The 14,364-nt window shown below is 41.8% G+C and overlaps 1 protein-coding gene across 3 annotated transcripts; it reads right to left on the bottom strand.

Moving 5' to 3' along the window:
* Positions 1–3,967: 3,967 nt before the first annotated feature.
* lats1 (large tumor suppressor kinase 1) lies at positions 3,968–14,043 on the bottom strand. Of its 3 annotated transcripts, none has more exons than XM_067571890.1 (8): positions 13,831–14,043; positions 12,798–13,286; positions 12,387–12,507; positions 10,007–11,466; positions 8,612–9,194; positions 7,436–7,618; positions 7,197–7,303; positions 3,968–7,113 (listed from the first exon to the last, which is right to left on the bottom strand). In XM_067571890.1, exons 2-8 carry the CDS (start codon positions 13,149–13,151, stop codon positions 6,601–6,603), a joined length of 3,321 nt encoding a protein of 1,106 aa, XP_067427991.1. In that variant the 5' UTR covers positions 13,152–13,286; positions 13,831–14,043; the 3' UTR covers positions 3,968–6,600. The 3 variants fall into 3 exon arrangements, with proteins under 3 accessions (XP_067427991.1, XP_067427993.1, XP_067427992.1); XM_067571892.1 differs by having other exon boundaries at positions 12,387–12,504; XM_067571891.1 differs by having other exon boundaries at positions 12,798–13,259.
* Positions 14,044–14,364: the final 321 nt, after the last annotated feature.

Genomic DNA, 14,364 nt, shown 5'->3' with positions numbered 1-14,364 from the left:
AACTTAATAATTATAAATATCTAACCAACAATCTAAAAAGATACACAGGTAATGAAGCCGTACAAGCATAAAAAGCTGGCCTAAAGTGAAACTGTCTTCACAAAAGTGTTGGAATTCACCTTTAAATAAATAAATAAATAAAGCTATAGACCATTGTCGCAGCAGATACTGAAATTGCTCACTTTGCACTATTTAGCTTGTTTGCCATTTTTTAATGTCATCTAAATGTCCATTAAGAATGAGTCTACCCATGAAGGAAGTACAATTGATGGTCATGGAAACTGCCATCATGTGTTGCTGAGTCCTCTACATTGAGCTTCACTATAGTGGAGTAGAGAACTATTTGGATACAGTCCTCTACTTGTCTAAGCAGGAAAATCACAGGTGAAACTAATGAACATTAAACAATAGCTCTGTTCCGTTAACTGTTTTAAACTGCATTAAGGAAGAATTGATAGTAGTGTTGAAGGCTGTTGTCCTTTTAACCAAATTAACTCATAACACTGGCTGAAGTATTTCAGGTGTCTGACTTTATCCACAGTGTAAGTTACAGTGGTGGAGGAAGTACTCAGATCCTTAAGGAAAAGTACCAATACAGTAATGTAAAAATACTCTATTACAAGTAAAAGTATATAAGTATTATCAGCTTGATGTAGTTCAAGTATTGCAGTAAAAGTAGTGGTTTGGTCCCTCTGACTGATATATTATTATATATGACATCATTAGATTATTAATACTGAAGCATCAGTGTTAGAGCAGCATGTTACTGTTGTAGCTGCTGGAGGTGGAGCTAGTTTCAACTACTTTATATACAGTTAGCTAGTTTAGTCCAGTGGTTTCCAAACTAGGGGTCGGGGCCCTCCAAAGGGTCACCAGATAATACACAAATCTGTTTTCAGTTTTTGGACTTTTACTCTAATCTTTGATTTGTGGTGAAATATTGGATCATTTGAACATTTATTGAAATGAAACCATGTGAGAAGTTTAGAGGGAAAAATCACTTTTTGATGAAGCTGTTAACAACTCATAGACATGTGAAATGTGACTCGACTAAACACTGCTTTTTGTAAGATGTCAAAAGCCAAAAAGGTTGGAAACCACTGGTTTCATCTTTAACGATGTGTTGTATTTTAAAATCTTGTTATATTAGCCATTGTGTTAAATCTTCATCTGAAAAGTAACTAAAGCTGTCAGATAAATGTAGTGGAGTAGAAGAATAAAGTAGCATCAAATGGAAATACTCGAGTTAAGTACAAGTACCTCAAAATTGTACTTAAGTACAGTACTTGAGTAAATGTACTTAGTTGCTTTTCACCACTGGTGAATAAATTCAGGTTTGACTGTATAAGACTTAAAATTCAGTGTCAGTATGTAGTCAGTGATGTGGTGGGCTGTTAAAAAACGTCAGTCATCAGTATAACTGAATCAAGTCGTTTCCCCCTCATGAGCAGCAGCACTGTACAGTATTTTACTGACATAAGAGCTGAACAGGTGAGTGTCAACTGAGATTTTTCAATCTTATTTGAAAGATATATTTATATCTTTTCTTACTCAAAGCAGGTTTAGACTAACATGTTCAGGTAGGAGGTTTTCTTTTTAAATTTGCATCACTCTAGTCAGATTTATGAATGCTGGAAGGCAAACTAAGAGAAAAATGAGTCAACTACATCTTGCACAGTTCCATGACAGCCTAGACAAAACTCAAGTAGAAAAGCAACACAGCCTGCCTCAGGAAAATCTTATATTTGCATGAAATTATCTCAAATTACACCTCTTCCTGGATCACAATTACACACTACACTTCAGTGTTTAAAAGGTTGTTTTGTTGTGCTTGAATTACCAGCATTCAGACTAAAATTGCTTATTTTTTGAATGTGGTTCGGGACACTTAAGCTCCACAGTTGCCCATGTCTGGAGAAGAGTTTATAAAAAATACAGTTTAGTGAACAATCTTCTTCTTGTGAATACTAAACACTTAAGTGCATTAATTTCTTGTGTACCAACTCTTAAAATAGTGCATGGTCAACTGTACATATGGATATTTATAGTGTTGGTATTAATATTTACAGGAGGGCAGATGGAACTGGGTCACTCGCTTGTTTTTGTCTTTGGTGCCCTCTGGTGGCTGCAGCCTCATCATCCTCACCAGCCTTCCTCCTTCCTGCCTGTTCCAAGGTTCAGCAGCTTTAATGTTTAAGTTTTGAACAAACTGTTGACTAGTTATTTCCTCTTTATAACAGTTTTTCATGTCAGGCAGAGACTTTAATCCGTATGGAGACTTTAGCTGTTACCCTGGAATTTTGAACCACCAAACTTCCGCAAACTGCGGTGCTTTTTACACAGAAACTGACAAGTAACTGAGTATCAAAGATAAATGTGTATTTTTCCACACAGAAACACACAAAGTACTTTAATATATACCCATGTTCTCACACACAGAGCATCCCTAAAGCTTACATGGTAACTTGTGGAAATCCAAATGTTCTATGAGGTTTAAGTCCTTTAAGGACCGAGACGTTGTCTTGTCTGAACCGTGTGCACTCTGGAGCAGGTTTTCTTCAAGGATCTCTTTGTATTTGGCTGCTATCATCCTTCTCTCAGTTCTGACCAGTCTCCTTGTCCTTCCCATCTCTGCAGAGGACTTCAGCAGCCCTGTTAGAGAGGCCGTTGGGTTCTTGGTCACCTCCCTGACCGAGGCGTTCTTGCCCGGTTACTCAATTTGGCCCGACAGCACAATAAGAGGAGGCCTGGTGGTTCCAAACTTCCTCTATTTCACAATTACTGAGGCCACTGCGCTCCTGGGACCACTCAAAACTTCAGAAATGGTTTTTACCCTTGTCCTGATCTACGCCTTGCCACAATAACATTGCAGAGGTCTCCAGAGGGTTAGGGTTAGGGTTGGACTTGGACTTCCTGGCTTGGGTTTTTGTCCTGAAATGCAGTGTGGGATTGTGGGATCTTACATAGACAGGTGTGCACCTTTCTAAACTGTGTTAAATCAATTCAATTTGCCATAAGTGGACTCCAGTCAAGTTCTAGACACATCTCAAGGATAATTAAAGCAAACAGGAGTCACCTGACCGCAGCAAACGGTCTGAATAATTTGTAAATTAGATTTCACTTCTGATTTCTAATAAATTTGCAATTTCACTTTGTCATTATAGGTTATTGAGTGTATAAATGTATCAATTTAAAACTGAAACTACAACTCTTTAAGTCTCTGAGTGTGCAAAAAGTGAAGGGGTCTTAATACTTCCTGAATCCACTGTACAAAATAATGTTTGAAGACATCACCTTGGACTCTAGGAGGTTTCCACACGCATTTTGTCCACTATTTTTGACATTTTAGACAAACGATTAACCGAGTAGATAAATGTGAGATTAATCAGTAATAAAAATAACTGCTAGTTGCAGCCCTGCTGTAAATGCAGCAGTTAGACAAAATCTGTAGTCAGATGTTAGTCATATTGAAAAAAAGAATACAGCTAAAATGACCTTTTCATCAATTTCAGCTCCAAAATTGTTACTGGGGCTGCAATTAACGATTACTTTCATTATCAATTAATCTGTTGTGATATGGCGCTATATAAATAAAGATTGATTGATTGATTGATTGAATTATTTTGAAAATTGTGAGAAATGTCGATCACTGTTTCCCAAATCCAAAGGTCACGTCCCTAAATGTCTTCTTTTGTCCCAACCAGCAGTCCACAAACCAAAGCCTGAAGGAGAAAATATTAATATTTGAGAAGCTGGAATCAGAGAATTTTGACTTTTTTCCTTAAAAAAATACTCAAAATGAATAGTTGGCAATTAATTCAGTAGTTGGCAATTAATCGTTGCAGCTCTAACTGTCACTTTACCTGTTTTGTGACAAAAACAGGAGCACTTGTTCTGTATATCTGAAACCAGGATGAAACCATCCTTCTGTTTTTATATGATGATACTAACAACACAACACGGTTGGTGTGCATGTAAAACATGTTTTGTTCTTTACATTCTTTATTTATCACACTCTTCCCTGTACCAAACCTCCCAGAGCAACAACGTACACAAAAATAAAATTCTCTCACTTACATGACAACACAAAACCAGTGCAGGACGCCAGTGGTCACCATTAAGTCCATTAACTACATTCAGAGAGCTTTCCTAAACACACAGAAAGTACAGCGGCTTACAAAAATCATCACATGTAACGGAGAGCGCTTCTCTCCACCTGCAAGTCCATTTATCCAGTTTTTACTTTCAGTACACAAAAAACTCAACACATGACAGTCGGCCGTAGTGTTTTCTAAAAGACGGGAAATAAGAAAATAACTCTGAAGGAAGGTCCGTACACACAATGTAGAGCACTTTAGGATGAAGTGGTTAGGAGCCTAAAAGCAAGGCATTTCTTGTTGATAGTGTAAAAGCCAAGAAAAATTAATTTCATGGTCTTGTGAACATTATTTTCTACATAAATTTTCTATTTAGTGCTTTGGTTGAAAGACGAGCTTAAAGTTGGTCTATTTAGAGTCCTGTGAGTTAGTGTTGTGGGTATTTTAGGTGTATGAGAGACAGAAAGTACACAACATATTAACAGAAGGCAGCAGAGGACACTGAAGAGGGCCTGCCCTAAAAAAAAAAAAAAAAAAAATCTGCGACAGGGAAGAGAACAATATTTACATCAACTCTATACAACTTAATTTATAAATACATTTTAGGTATAAATTAGAAAAATAAAACAACAAAAACCTACTGTAGTTCAATCAGCTACTTCTACTCTCATTTTAAAATGCCAGTCTGATTATTTACCCTCTTTATATTTGGTGAAAGATAACAAAAAAATCAAAAAGGCACAGCAATGAATAATTAGAGCAATTTATCCCTGCAAATTTCTAGGAGTCACATCACTAAATCCCCATCGCAACAGACATTAAAATATAAATTAAGACGATTTTCCAATAAATGAAAAGTCCCACACTCAAACAGCATCTACACACTAGCATCACCAGTTACAATTTCTTAAATAAATTAAGGCTTTAAGGGGTTTGCTGCAAGTCGTCAAGGAGTGCACCTTGAGATTTTCTGCTTTCTGTTCCTCTCAGATTTTCAGGCAGCGCACATCGTACAGCAGCGTCTCACGTATGAACTTGTCACGGCTTGATGACCACCAGATCCAGCTGTGTCGCAGTCTCAGTGTCCACTTGAAACATTTTAGAAGCAGAACGTCTGTTCTTCAGCAGCCAAATTCCTGATAATTGTTTGTTAATAGTTTCATGTTTTCAAAGGCGCATTGAAAACATGTTTGTAGCTCATTTAGATGCTTTGTGGCTTCCTCTGTGACTAATTTTAAATGTCAATATAGCCAATCACACTTGGGCTGACACAAATGATTATTTTAATTGGCAATTAATCTGTAGATTAGTTTCTTGATTAATTGTGAAGATAGTGGAAAAACATCAATTATAATTCCCCAAGTTGACGTCTTCTAATTAAATTCAAAACTGCTTGTTTTATCTGACCAACTTTCCAAATCTCAAAAGTTTAATAACATGACGAAGAATAGCATCAAATCCTCCAAGCAGTGATTTTTTACATTTTTTTTTAGCATTTTGCTTTAAAAAAAAAAAAAAAAAAAAGACTGAAACTGTTATGCGAAAAAATAGTTGCAAACTATTTTTCTGTAATCGATAAATCAACTCATCATTCAGCTCTAGATCAGCAGCACAGTTGTTGTAATTAACCAGATGATACCATGATTAAAGAATGTTTTGATCAGCAGCCTGGAAACGCTGCTGGTTAACAGGAAGTAATTATGAGCCATGATGAAATCAGTTTTTGTTTTTTGTTTTTTACTCATTCCATTGTCTGACAACAGAAACAGAAAAATATGTAAATGAGAGCAACTATATAATGAAATTGGCTCTTTCAAAATTAAGAATTTATGATCAAAGAGAGCAGGAGAGGTTGAACGAGATCTTCACCTTTTGGTTTTTTGCTTCTCTCTTCACAGTTTTGAGTCAAAGTTGCTCGTTGCTAATTATTAAATGAATCTCCAACTATTTCCATAACTGATTCATTCTTTAAGAAAAAATGTCCAAATTCTCTGATTCCAACTTCTCAAGAGTGAATATTTTCTGGTTTCTATGAGAGTAAACTGTATATCTCTGGGTTGTGGACTGTTGGTCAGGACAAAACAAGACATTTGAGGACGTCATCTTTTGGAAGCAGTGATCAACATTTTCCACCTTTTTCTGACATTTTATGGACCAAACAACTAATTCATTAATCAATAGTGAAAATAATCACTGGTTGCAGCCCTATGACAAATCAACTATTTCATTACACATTAAATTTAAGTCAACTGCCAATAAATATAGGCATTTATACACAGTCACAAGTTTACTTTATGCTCCAGACGCAAGCTGCTCTGGCAAAAATCAAGCCGGTGTGGCCACGACGTAGCTGGATCTGGTGCTGCAGAGTGCTCTGATTGCTCCTAAAAACATACTTTCCTATGTTGATGGTTTTAAATGCTGTACCGTTTCAACCACCTTCACTCACACAAACACCCTCCACAAACTCGTTATGTACAAGCAGCTAAATGGGCCTCAGATGCTACACATAGACCAGGTCTCGGCCCTGTGCCACCTGACTACCGGCCGCCTCCTGCACCGGGCCCTCCGAGTCTGCCTCGTCTTCGTTGTAACCCTCGTACTCGATGGGTTTGGGGCAGCTGTATGGATGGCCGTTGTCGTCGAAGAAGCGGCGGAAGGTGAACTCGTAGAAGGCGTGTTCGGGGTGCTTGCCGTTGCGGAACCAGCCGTTGAGTGTGTCGTTGAGGTTGTCCTCGCCGTCGCTGTCGCTGCTCCACAGTTTATCTGGATCCACAGGGTCAAAGTTGGAGGTGTCTGTGGAGTGAGCGATGGTGGGGATGTAGGGCGCCACCTGCTGCCGCAGGTCGCTGGAGAAGTCGATGGCCTTGAAGAAAGGGTGAGCTTTGATTTCATCTGTACCGTTCTTGCCGAGGCGGTCCTCGGGGCCGCGGCACAATTTAACGATGAGATCCGACGCCTCCGGGCTGAGCTTGGCTGGCGGGGGAATGTGCAGCGTGCTCTTCCAGTTTATCACCTGGTTTCAACAGAGAGAAAACATCAGAAACAAACAATGAACTCTGTGGATGCATAACATTTCGCTGCAGGTGCCTCACATACCTTCAGCTGCGTTTCCAGGGGTGTGGTCGCCAAGAAGGGAGGCTGTCCAACAACCATCTCATATAAGATGACACCAACACTCCACCAATCACAGAGCTGGGTGTATCCTGGAGAGAATCAGAGACATTTCACATAAACCACACTGCAAACATTGGCTTCAAATATGGATGCCAACTTATAGAACAGCAAACACCTTAAGACCTACTGCTAATACCCTCTTTAATATTGGTCCACTGTACCTGTACGGAGCAGCACTTCTGGTGCGATGTAGTTGGGCGTCCCCACCAGCGAGTGGGCCAAACAGCGCTGGTGCTGTCTGGCCTTCCTCCTCTCCAGAGGCTTCAGACGGTCTGTGCAGCGGCAGTTACCTGGATCTTCCCATTCCTTACTGAAGTCCATGCTGTCCTGCCTCACATGGTCCCCTGGGAACACACACACACCAGCACAACGCTCATTAATTACTATGTTCATACTGATCATAGTGACTGGTCACTGTTCTTACATTTATGATGATCAGCTACACATGATGTCTCACTATGTTTGAAGAGGGGTTCAGAGAACCTGGGTTTTTAAAGGCTGAAACCATGATCATTTTTTAACTGAAATTTCCAACAGTCAAGTATCTAAATGCTGATTCACATTCTGAGAAATTTATTCTTGGCTTAAAACCAGATTACACTTTAAGCAGCTCTGTGAATACTGCCAGCAATTTGAAGTTGGTTTAATTTCTGACAGCTTATTCAAATTGCTTGTTTTATGTGCACAACAGTCCAAAACCCAAAGATATTCAGTTTACTGTCATATATGGCAATGAAGATAATTAAATCCTCCCACTTGAGAATCTGGAACTAGTGGATGTTTGGCATCTGTATCGTATACTCCCTGGTCCCTTTTTGAACATAGAGTCAGTGACCTGCATACCAACTGTGTACTGTTTGACAGATGCCTTCATCAACATAGTACACACACCTCAAGACTTAAATCCTACTTGACACTCTGCTCAACACTGATAAGATTCTGTTTCTCACTCTCTGCTGACAATGTGCCCTCAAAAATTCAGTCAAGACGGTGTTTCTGCTAAGAGAAACTCAGAGGACCAGTACTGAGTCTGGCAGAAATATCATAGCTGAAACGATTAGTTGATTGACAAAATCAATCAGCAAGGATTTTTGATAATCAATTAAACATTTAAGTAATTTTTAAAGCAAAAGTGATCTGGCCACAATGTTTTTATCCTGAAGAAAATAATGTGCTTCCTGCTGAAACTACCACATTATGCTAACGGTAAATTGATTTAGCTCCTTCTTTCCCCTCGGCTATCATTTTAATACAGGATTTTATATGAGGCTTTAGATTAGAGGGTGAATTTTACATTTTTAATGAACTGTAAGAGTTACTGAGAAACTGACACCTACCACTCTGGTAATACTTGGAATCATGCGTCCAGCGGAAACCAGTGCAGAGGCCAAAGTCGGTGAGCTTTATGTGTCCGTCTCTGTCTATGAGGATGTTATCTGGCTTGATGTCCCGGTGAATGAACCCCATCTTGTGGACGCTCTCCACAGCGCAGGTGAGCTCTGCGATGTAGAACTGCGCCAGCTCTTCTTTGAAGATGCCGAGCCGGATGAGAAGGCTCATCATGTCCCCTCCCGGGATGTACTCCATGACGAAGTACAGGTTGTCTCTGTCTTGGAAAGAGTAGTAGAGACGCACCACCCACTCGTTGTCGGCCTCAGCCAGGATGTCCCTCTCAGCCTTGACGTGAGCCACCTGGTTCCTCAGCAGCACGTCCTTCTTACGGAGCGTCTTCATGGCGTACAGCGCTCCTGTGTCCTCTTTTCTGGCCAAGCACACCTCACCGAAGGCTCCGATGCCGAGGGTTTTGATTCGTTTAAACATGGATTTATCCATCTTGGCTCGCTTTAGCCGGATGTAGTTGGACTCTTTCTGGCAGAGCATCATACGCATCTGCTCCTGGGCTTCTGAAGACAAACCCACCTGAGCACAGGAAACATTCAGAAGTGATTCGACACCGCAAATAATCTCAAATCGTCTCAAAAAAAAGCTACACATAAACACACATCGATTCTTGGTTAGATATTAACTGGCGTTAAGAGAAACAACTCATGAAAACCAGTGCAAAATGCATTCGAAATGAACTACAGATGCAAACACATTGTCCAAATATAATTTTAGTTTAAAGAACAATGCACAAGCAGTGTCATGATCAGTGAGATGGAGAACATGGAGTGGCATGCGTTTCCTTCAGCCGTTCAGCCAACATGCTTTCATCAGAAGATGTAATGCATTTAAAATACAAAACACACGTCTCTCAACAACAGCTTACTTGAATAACTGATGTGTGTGGACTATTCTGTGTCACAGGACAGCAGAGATACCTTTACCTTTTTAGACCAGCTGTTAGTGACAGCGAGGAGAGAAAGGAAGAGAAAGAACAGCTGAGAAAAAAATAGAGCAGCTTGAAAAAGACATCTCAGAGACAGATAATACAGTGATGCAGGGATTAAAGCAAGAAAAGATTTGTGAGCCTTAAAAGTTGACCAGGAGGAAATGTGTACAATGTATTGAATTAAGTATTATATGAATTTAAAACTGTTCTATGCCTCAAATCAGGGATGGTGCCTGAGAATTTTAAGCTCTGAGTGATGACAAGATAGTAAAGTGAAAAAAAGTTTGGAAAAGAGGGAAAAGTACTAATTTAAATAGCAATAAGTGAAACTATTTACCTCTAACTGTGGTCAACTCATTAAGAAAATCATTGATTGTGTTTCTGTGGTTTGATTTCTCACCCTTTGCATCTCACTTTCCAGCTGTTTCCTCCTCCGGATCCGCTGTTGATGGTTCTTTAGGATGTTCTCCACATGTTGCTCCATGAAGAACTTGAAAGCCTGGGGGGAGTACAGAGCCACTCTGCCGGACTCTCCTCTCCGCTCCTCGTCTTTCTTGTTACGGCGCACAGGAACGGGCGATGTCGTGATCTGCTTCTTCTCCTTTTCCGTCGCCGCTGTGCTTTCTGGACTTTCCGCCGGCTTGTCTCGTGTGTTGTCTCCGCCGCTGCGCTCCTCTTCAGCAGGCTCCTCCCTGCCTGTGTTGAGCTTATTGACCCCCGGGTCGTACGCTGGGGGGCACGGTGCAGCTTGCTGTTGACGGAGGCGCTTCGGGTAGGGAGGAGGGGGGCCCTGGTAGCTGGGTACTTCTGCTACTACAGGGATCTGAGGAACAGGGGCTGTCGGTTCTGGGTAGGCAGGTGCAGCTGGAGGCGGTGGAGCTTGCTGCATCCATGGAGGGTGTGTGGGAGCGACGGCGGTGTGCAGCTCAGGTTTCTGGACGCGCATGCTTTTAACTGGCTGCAGGATGGGAGCCTGTGTGATGGCGGTGACCGTGGTGGCGGAGGGCTGGGAGCTCGCTGGGTGGGCCTGTCTCCCGTTTAGCTGGTGGTTGTTGAAGGAATTAGAGCGAACCGGCATGTTGTGCTGCCATGATGGGGACAGATCCTGGTTGCTGCTGTTGCCAGAGGAAGATTGAGGCTGGTTGGGGGCCAGTGGGGCTTGGGACCAGGACTGAGGAGGACCCATGTTGTACATGTCAAGGTTGTGACTGTTTCGGTTGGGAACCATCATAGATTGAGGGATGTTTCCACCGTTGACGTAAGATGGAGAGGATGCAGGTCCCCCTGCCTGCATCTGCTGGTCAGTGGGACTGTGCCGGCTACTCTGGTTGACCGGGTAAGGGGGAGGAGGCTGTCTGCTGCCCCCCGCCATGTAGTCTGGCTGAGGGGAGCTATTCTGAGACCAGCTGGATGGAAAGTTGAACTTATTCCCCCCAGTGCTTTGCATTATGATGGGCTGGTGGCCCATAGGCACTGGGCTGATGCCGCGCTGATTCTGAGGGGCCGGAGCCGGGTACCCGTCAGGCCAGGCTCCCTGAGGTACCGGAGAGATGCGGGGCACAAGATATTCCATGTTGCCAGAGTAGCGCTTAGTTGATGCGTTGCTGTCCCAGGATGGAGCGGGAGGCATGGGACCCCGGTTTGGTGGAGGTGTGACGCTGCGCACCTGAGGTGGCAGGGGAGGGTTGACTCTCTGGCTGTTGCCTGGGTGACCCTGTGGGAAGGCGGGAGGCGGGCCGGGGCTGTCTGAGCGGTACATCATCCCATCCACCATGAGGGGGCCGTGTCGAGGAGCCAAAGACTCCTTAGAGCCCTTCCAGCTCGGCCTCCGCAGCACAGACTGCTGCATATGAGAGGAACCTACACACAAAAAAATGTAAACATACAGTCATGTTGAAGTAAAAGGTGGAGTTTATTCATTACAAAGGAAGCCACATTTTGAATTTTTTGACCAAAACCCCAAAATATTTGATCAAAGCAGCTACTACAATGACTGATCACAATTTAAATGTCTGTACAGGTTTGGCCTGTTTAAAACAGGTTCGCACCATAATGACAACAATCAAGACACAACAGTCTTTATGTGTAACAGCAGGATGTGCCAAATACATGAAACAATGTGCATCTATGTTTTAAAGCCTTGTGTTGTAAAATAGGATTAAATACAGATCAACTTTTAAGATACAGCATTATAGTGTTTGAATTCTTCAGTTACAACCCATAGATCATATCCTTAACAGACTGTTCACTATTGTTGGCTTTAACAGGGTTTCAGTTCACCAGTAACAAAAGTTAATCTAAAACTAAAATAAACATGTCTAAGTACGTCTTTTCCATGTTGTTCCCAGATCTCAGCATTTAAACTGGAAAGTACGATGTGCTCAGTTGTTATTAAGTTGTGAAACATGGTTTGTCAGATACACTTGTCTACATCATTTCCTTACATTGTGTTTAGTTTTATAGTAGTTAAACTTAATGAAAAGGTCCACAACAGTTGTCAAAAGATAAAAAAAACATTTGTTGATACTATGGGATTTTCCAACATACTGTAATTAACGCCCGTCCTTGAGTATTATTACCGATAATTATGAATGAAAATCTAAAGCTCCATTCCCGCTCAGCTTCTTCCAACAAAAGATGCAGTGACTCATACTCTTTGTCAGCAGGTACTGTCATCTCTTTAGCATCCTGAACACAATATTATGGCTGAATGAATACACCTGGATTTAAGATAAAAGAGAGGAAAGCAAGCAGTTAATCCAAGTTGACTGTTTTCGTACCTGGGGCTTTCAGGCATGTAGTGTTGGGGTTGGAAACAGCCATCTGTTCCCTCATCGAGTCCTGGTAGGTCACCTTACCCAGGTAGTCTATAGTTGCCCCCATACTACGACTGCTGGTCTGCTTTAAGACAAGAGAGAACATTTATCATTTTGGGGAATCCATGTGTGACAAGATGAAAGTAAGTTTAACATAAGGCTCAGAACAAGTGCCAACTGAGAAACTACTTTTGTGAACTGCTCAGGCTCGTCATTCCACTTTGCATACTTTTCATTTTTAAAATAATTCTCCCATAAACAAAGTGCGCCACACGATTATTTTCCATGACAGAGTTATGTGCAGAATGACATTCCTCCAAAATCCTTGACAACAACAACAACCTCTCTCTGTGACAAATAAAACACTTGTCTCACCTCCTCGAACCCAGCGCACGGTGGCTCCAGCAACATGTGTTTGTTCACTTCGGCTGAGGGGCCTGAAGTGCTGGGCTCATTGGCAAAAGGCATCAGGGACTTGCGGATCTCCTGTAAGGCCTTATGGTAATGGTTTTTGGGGTTGCTGCAGCGCCCCTGTTGCCTCGGGTCCTCAGGGAGCATTTTTCCAGCTCCACCAATGTCCACTTTAGGTGGGTCAGAAGGCTTGGACAGGTTTCGCAGGCTGTTCCGTATTTCCTGCAGCATTTGTTGGCTGTTGCCGCTGTAGTTGCTGGCGGGAAACGTTTTGGGTCTCATCTGTCTGTATCCTTCGGGTTTCTCCCCCCTCTTCATGTAAGAGCATGTATGATGACGATGAAGGGGATGAAGAGGATGACACTCAGTCCAGGGTTGCAGCACAGGGTGGCAGGGGTCTCTGGAGTCTGACTTCACATCTGCATGCTGCTGACACAAGTGTGCAACACCAATCTGTGACGAGAGAGCATTCAAAGAATCTGTCATGTCACCCAACAGGTTGGACAGATGAGATGTAAGCTACTAGAGAATTAACGTACACAAACAGATAAACAAATACTGTATGTGAAGATTATTACTGGTCAGACATTGGTCAATTTTGACAATTAGATTTTTATTTTACTGCTTTGACATTTAGCTTTAAGCTAGATTTGGTCAACTGAACTTTAAGGTAGAGAAACCTGCTGTAAAAAGTAAATTATTCCTTCACAAAACAAGATCCCGTTCACCTGCTAGCGTCGTTAGCACTGCGCGCTAACAGAGCGCTGCTTCAGCGCAAATCCCCGTTTCAAGTGTGCTCACATTTAACATTGTTTGCCACATTTTCCCCAAATATCTCCAACACAGAGCGACCTATGAGCTGCAAACTGGAGTCATCTTAAGTTCACTTTGCATGAAATCAAACGGCGCAGCAGAGCCTCCGCGGCCTGCGTGTTAAAGGCGTCCATTAGCTGCTAAAAGCTAATTCAACAACCGTTAGCTCCGTTAGACAACTTACCAGACTCTGTAGCTGACACTTTCCGCCACTCTTTTCCTATTTTGACAACAAATGAGAGTTCCTTGACCTTTCTCGGCGACAAAGACGCGATTTTAACTTAAAATGTCCTTGTTGTGCCGAGCTGACTGGCTCCTAGTCGTGTTGAATTCCTGGGATGTCTGAATGACAAGTACAACAGAGACAAGCTATACACAAAAGTACCGCAACACACATCCGGTTAATGTTGTTTTCACACTAACAGCTTGACAGTAAATTTCATGGTGGCTCACAGTAACATCTATTTAAAGTAGAGTTGTTAGAGAAAAACTGAAAAGCTTTGTGTCTCCATCATCTAAATACTCTAGTTCAGTTCTTTTAAATGAACTACATTTTGTATTAAAGCAGTCTGGGACCCTCGGCACACGTTTTGATGTCTACCAGTTAAATGAAGGCTTTTTGAAAGATCGAATAACTTTTAGAGGCTTGAGGAGATGAAATACAGTAATTTACAATAAATGAAGCAAATGTTTGAGGAAAGCTTGAAGAAAAGAAAAA

The sequence above is a fragment of the Thunnus thynnus genome, chromosome 18 (assembly GCF_963924715.1).
Source record: "Thunnus thynnus chromosome 18, fThuThy2.1, whole genome shotgun sequence".
In the NCBI taxonomy this organism is placed as follows: domain Eukaryota; kingdom Metazoa; phylum Chordata; class Actinopteri; order Scombriformes; family Scombridae; genus Thunnus; species Thunnus thynnus.
This window is presented reverse-complemented; position numbering and strand designations above follow the sequence as displayed.

Bases quoted from the DNA above. Each gene is read 5' to 3' on its own strand.
- lats1 (XM_067571890.1), bottom strand. From the start codon at position 13,151: ATGAAGAGGGGGGAGAAACCCGAAGGATACAGACAGATGAGACCCAAA. The intron at 12,508-12,797 runs GTGAGACAAGTG...CTTGTCTTAAAG, and splicing joins CGTGCGCTGGGTTCGAGGAG to CAGACCAGCAGTCGTAGTAT. The intron at 7,619-8,611 runs GTAGGTGTCAGT...GTGTGTTCCCAG, and splicing joins TTCCAAGTATTACCAGAGTG to GGGACCATGTGAGGCAGGAC.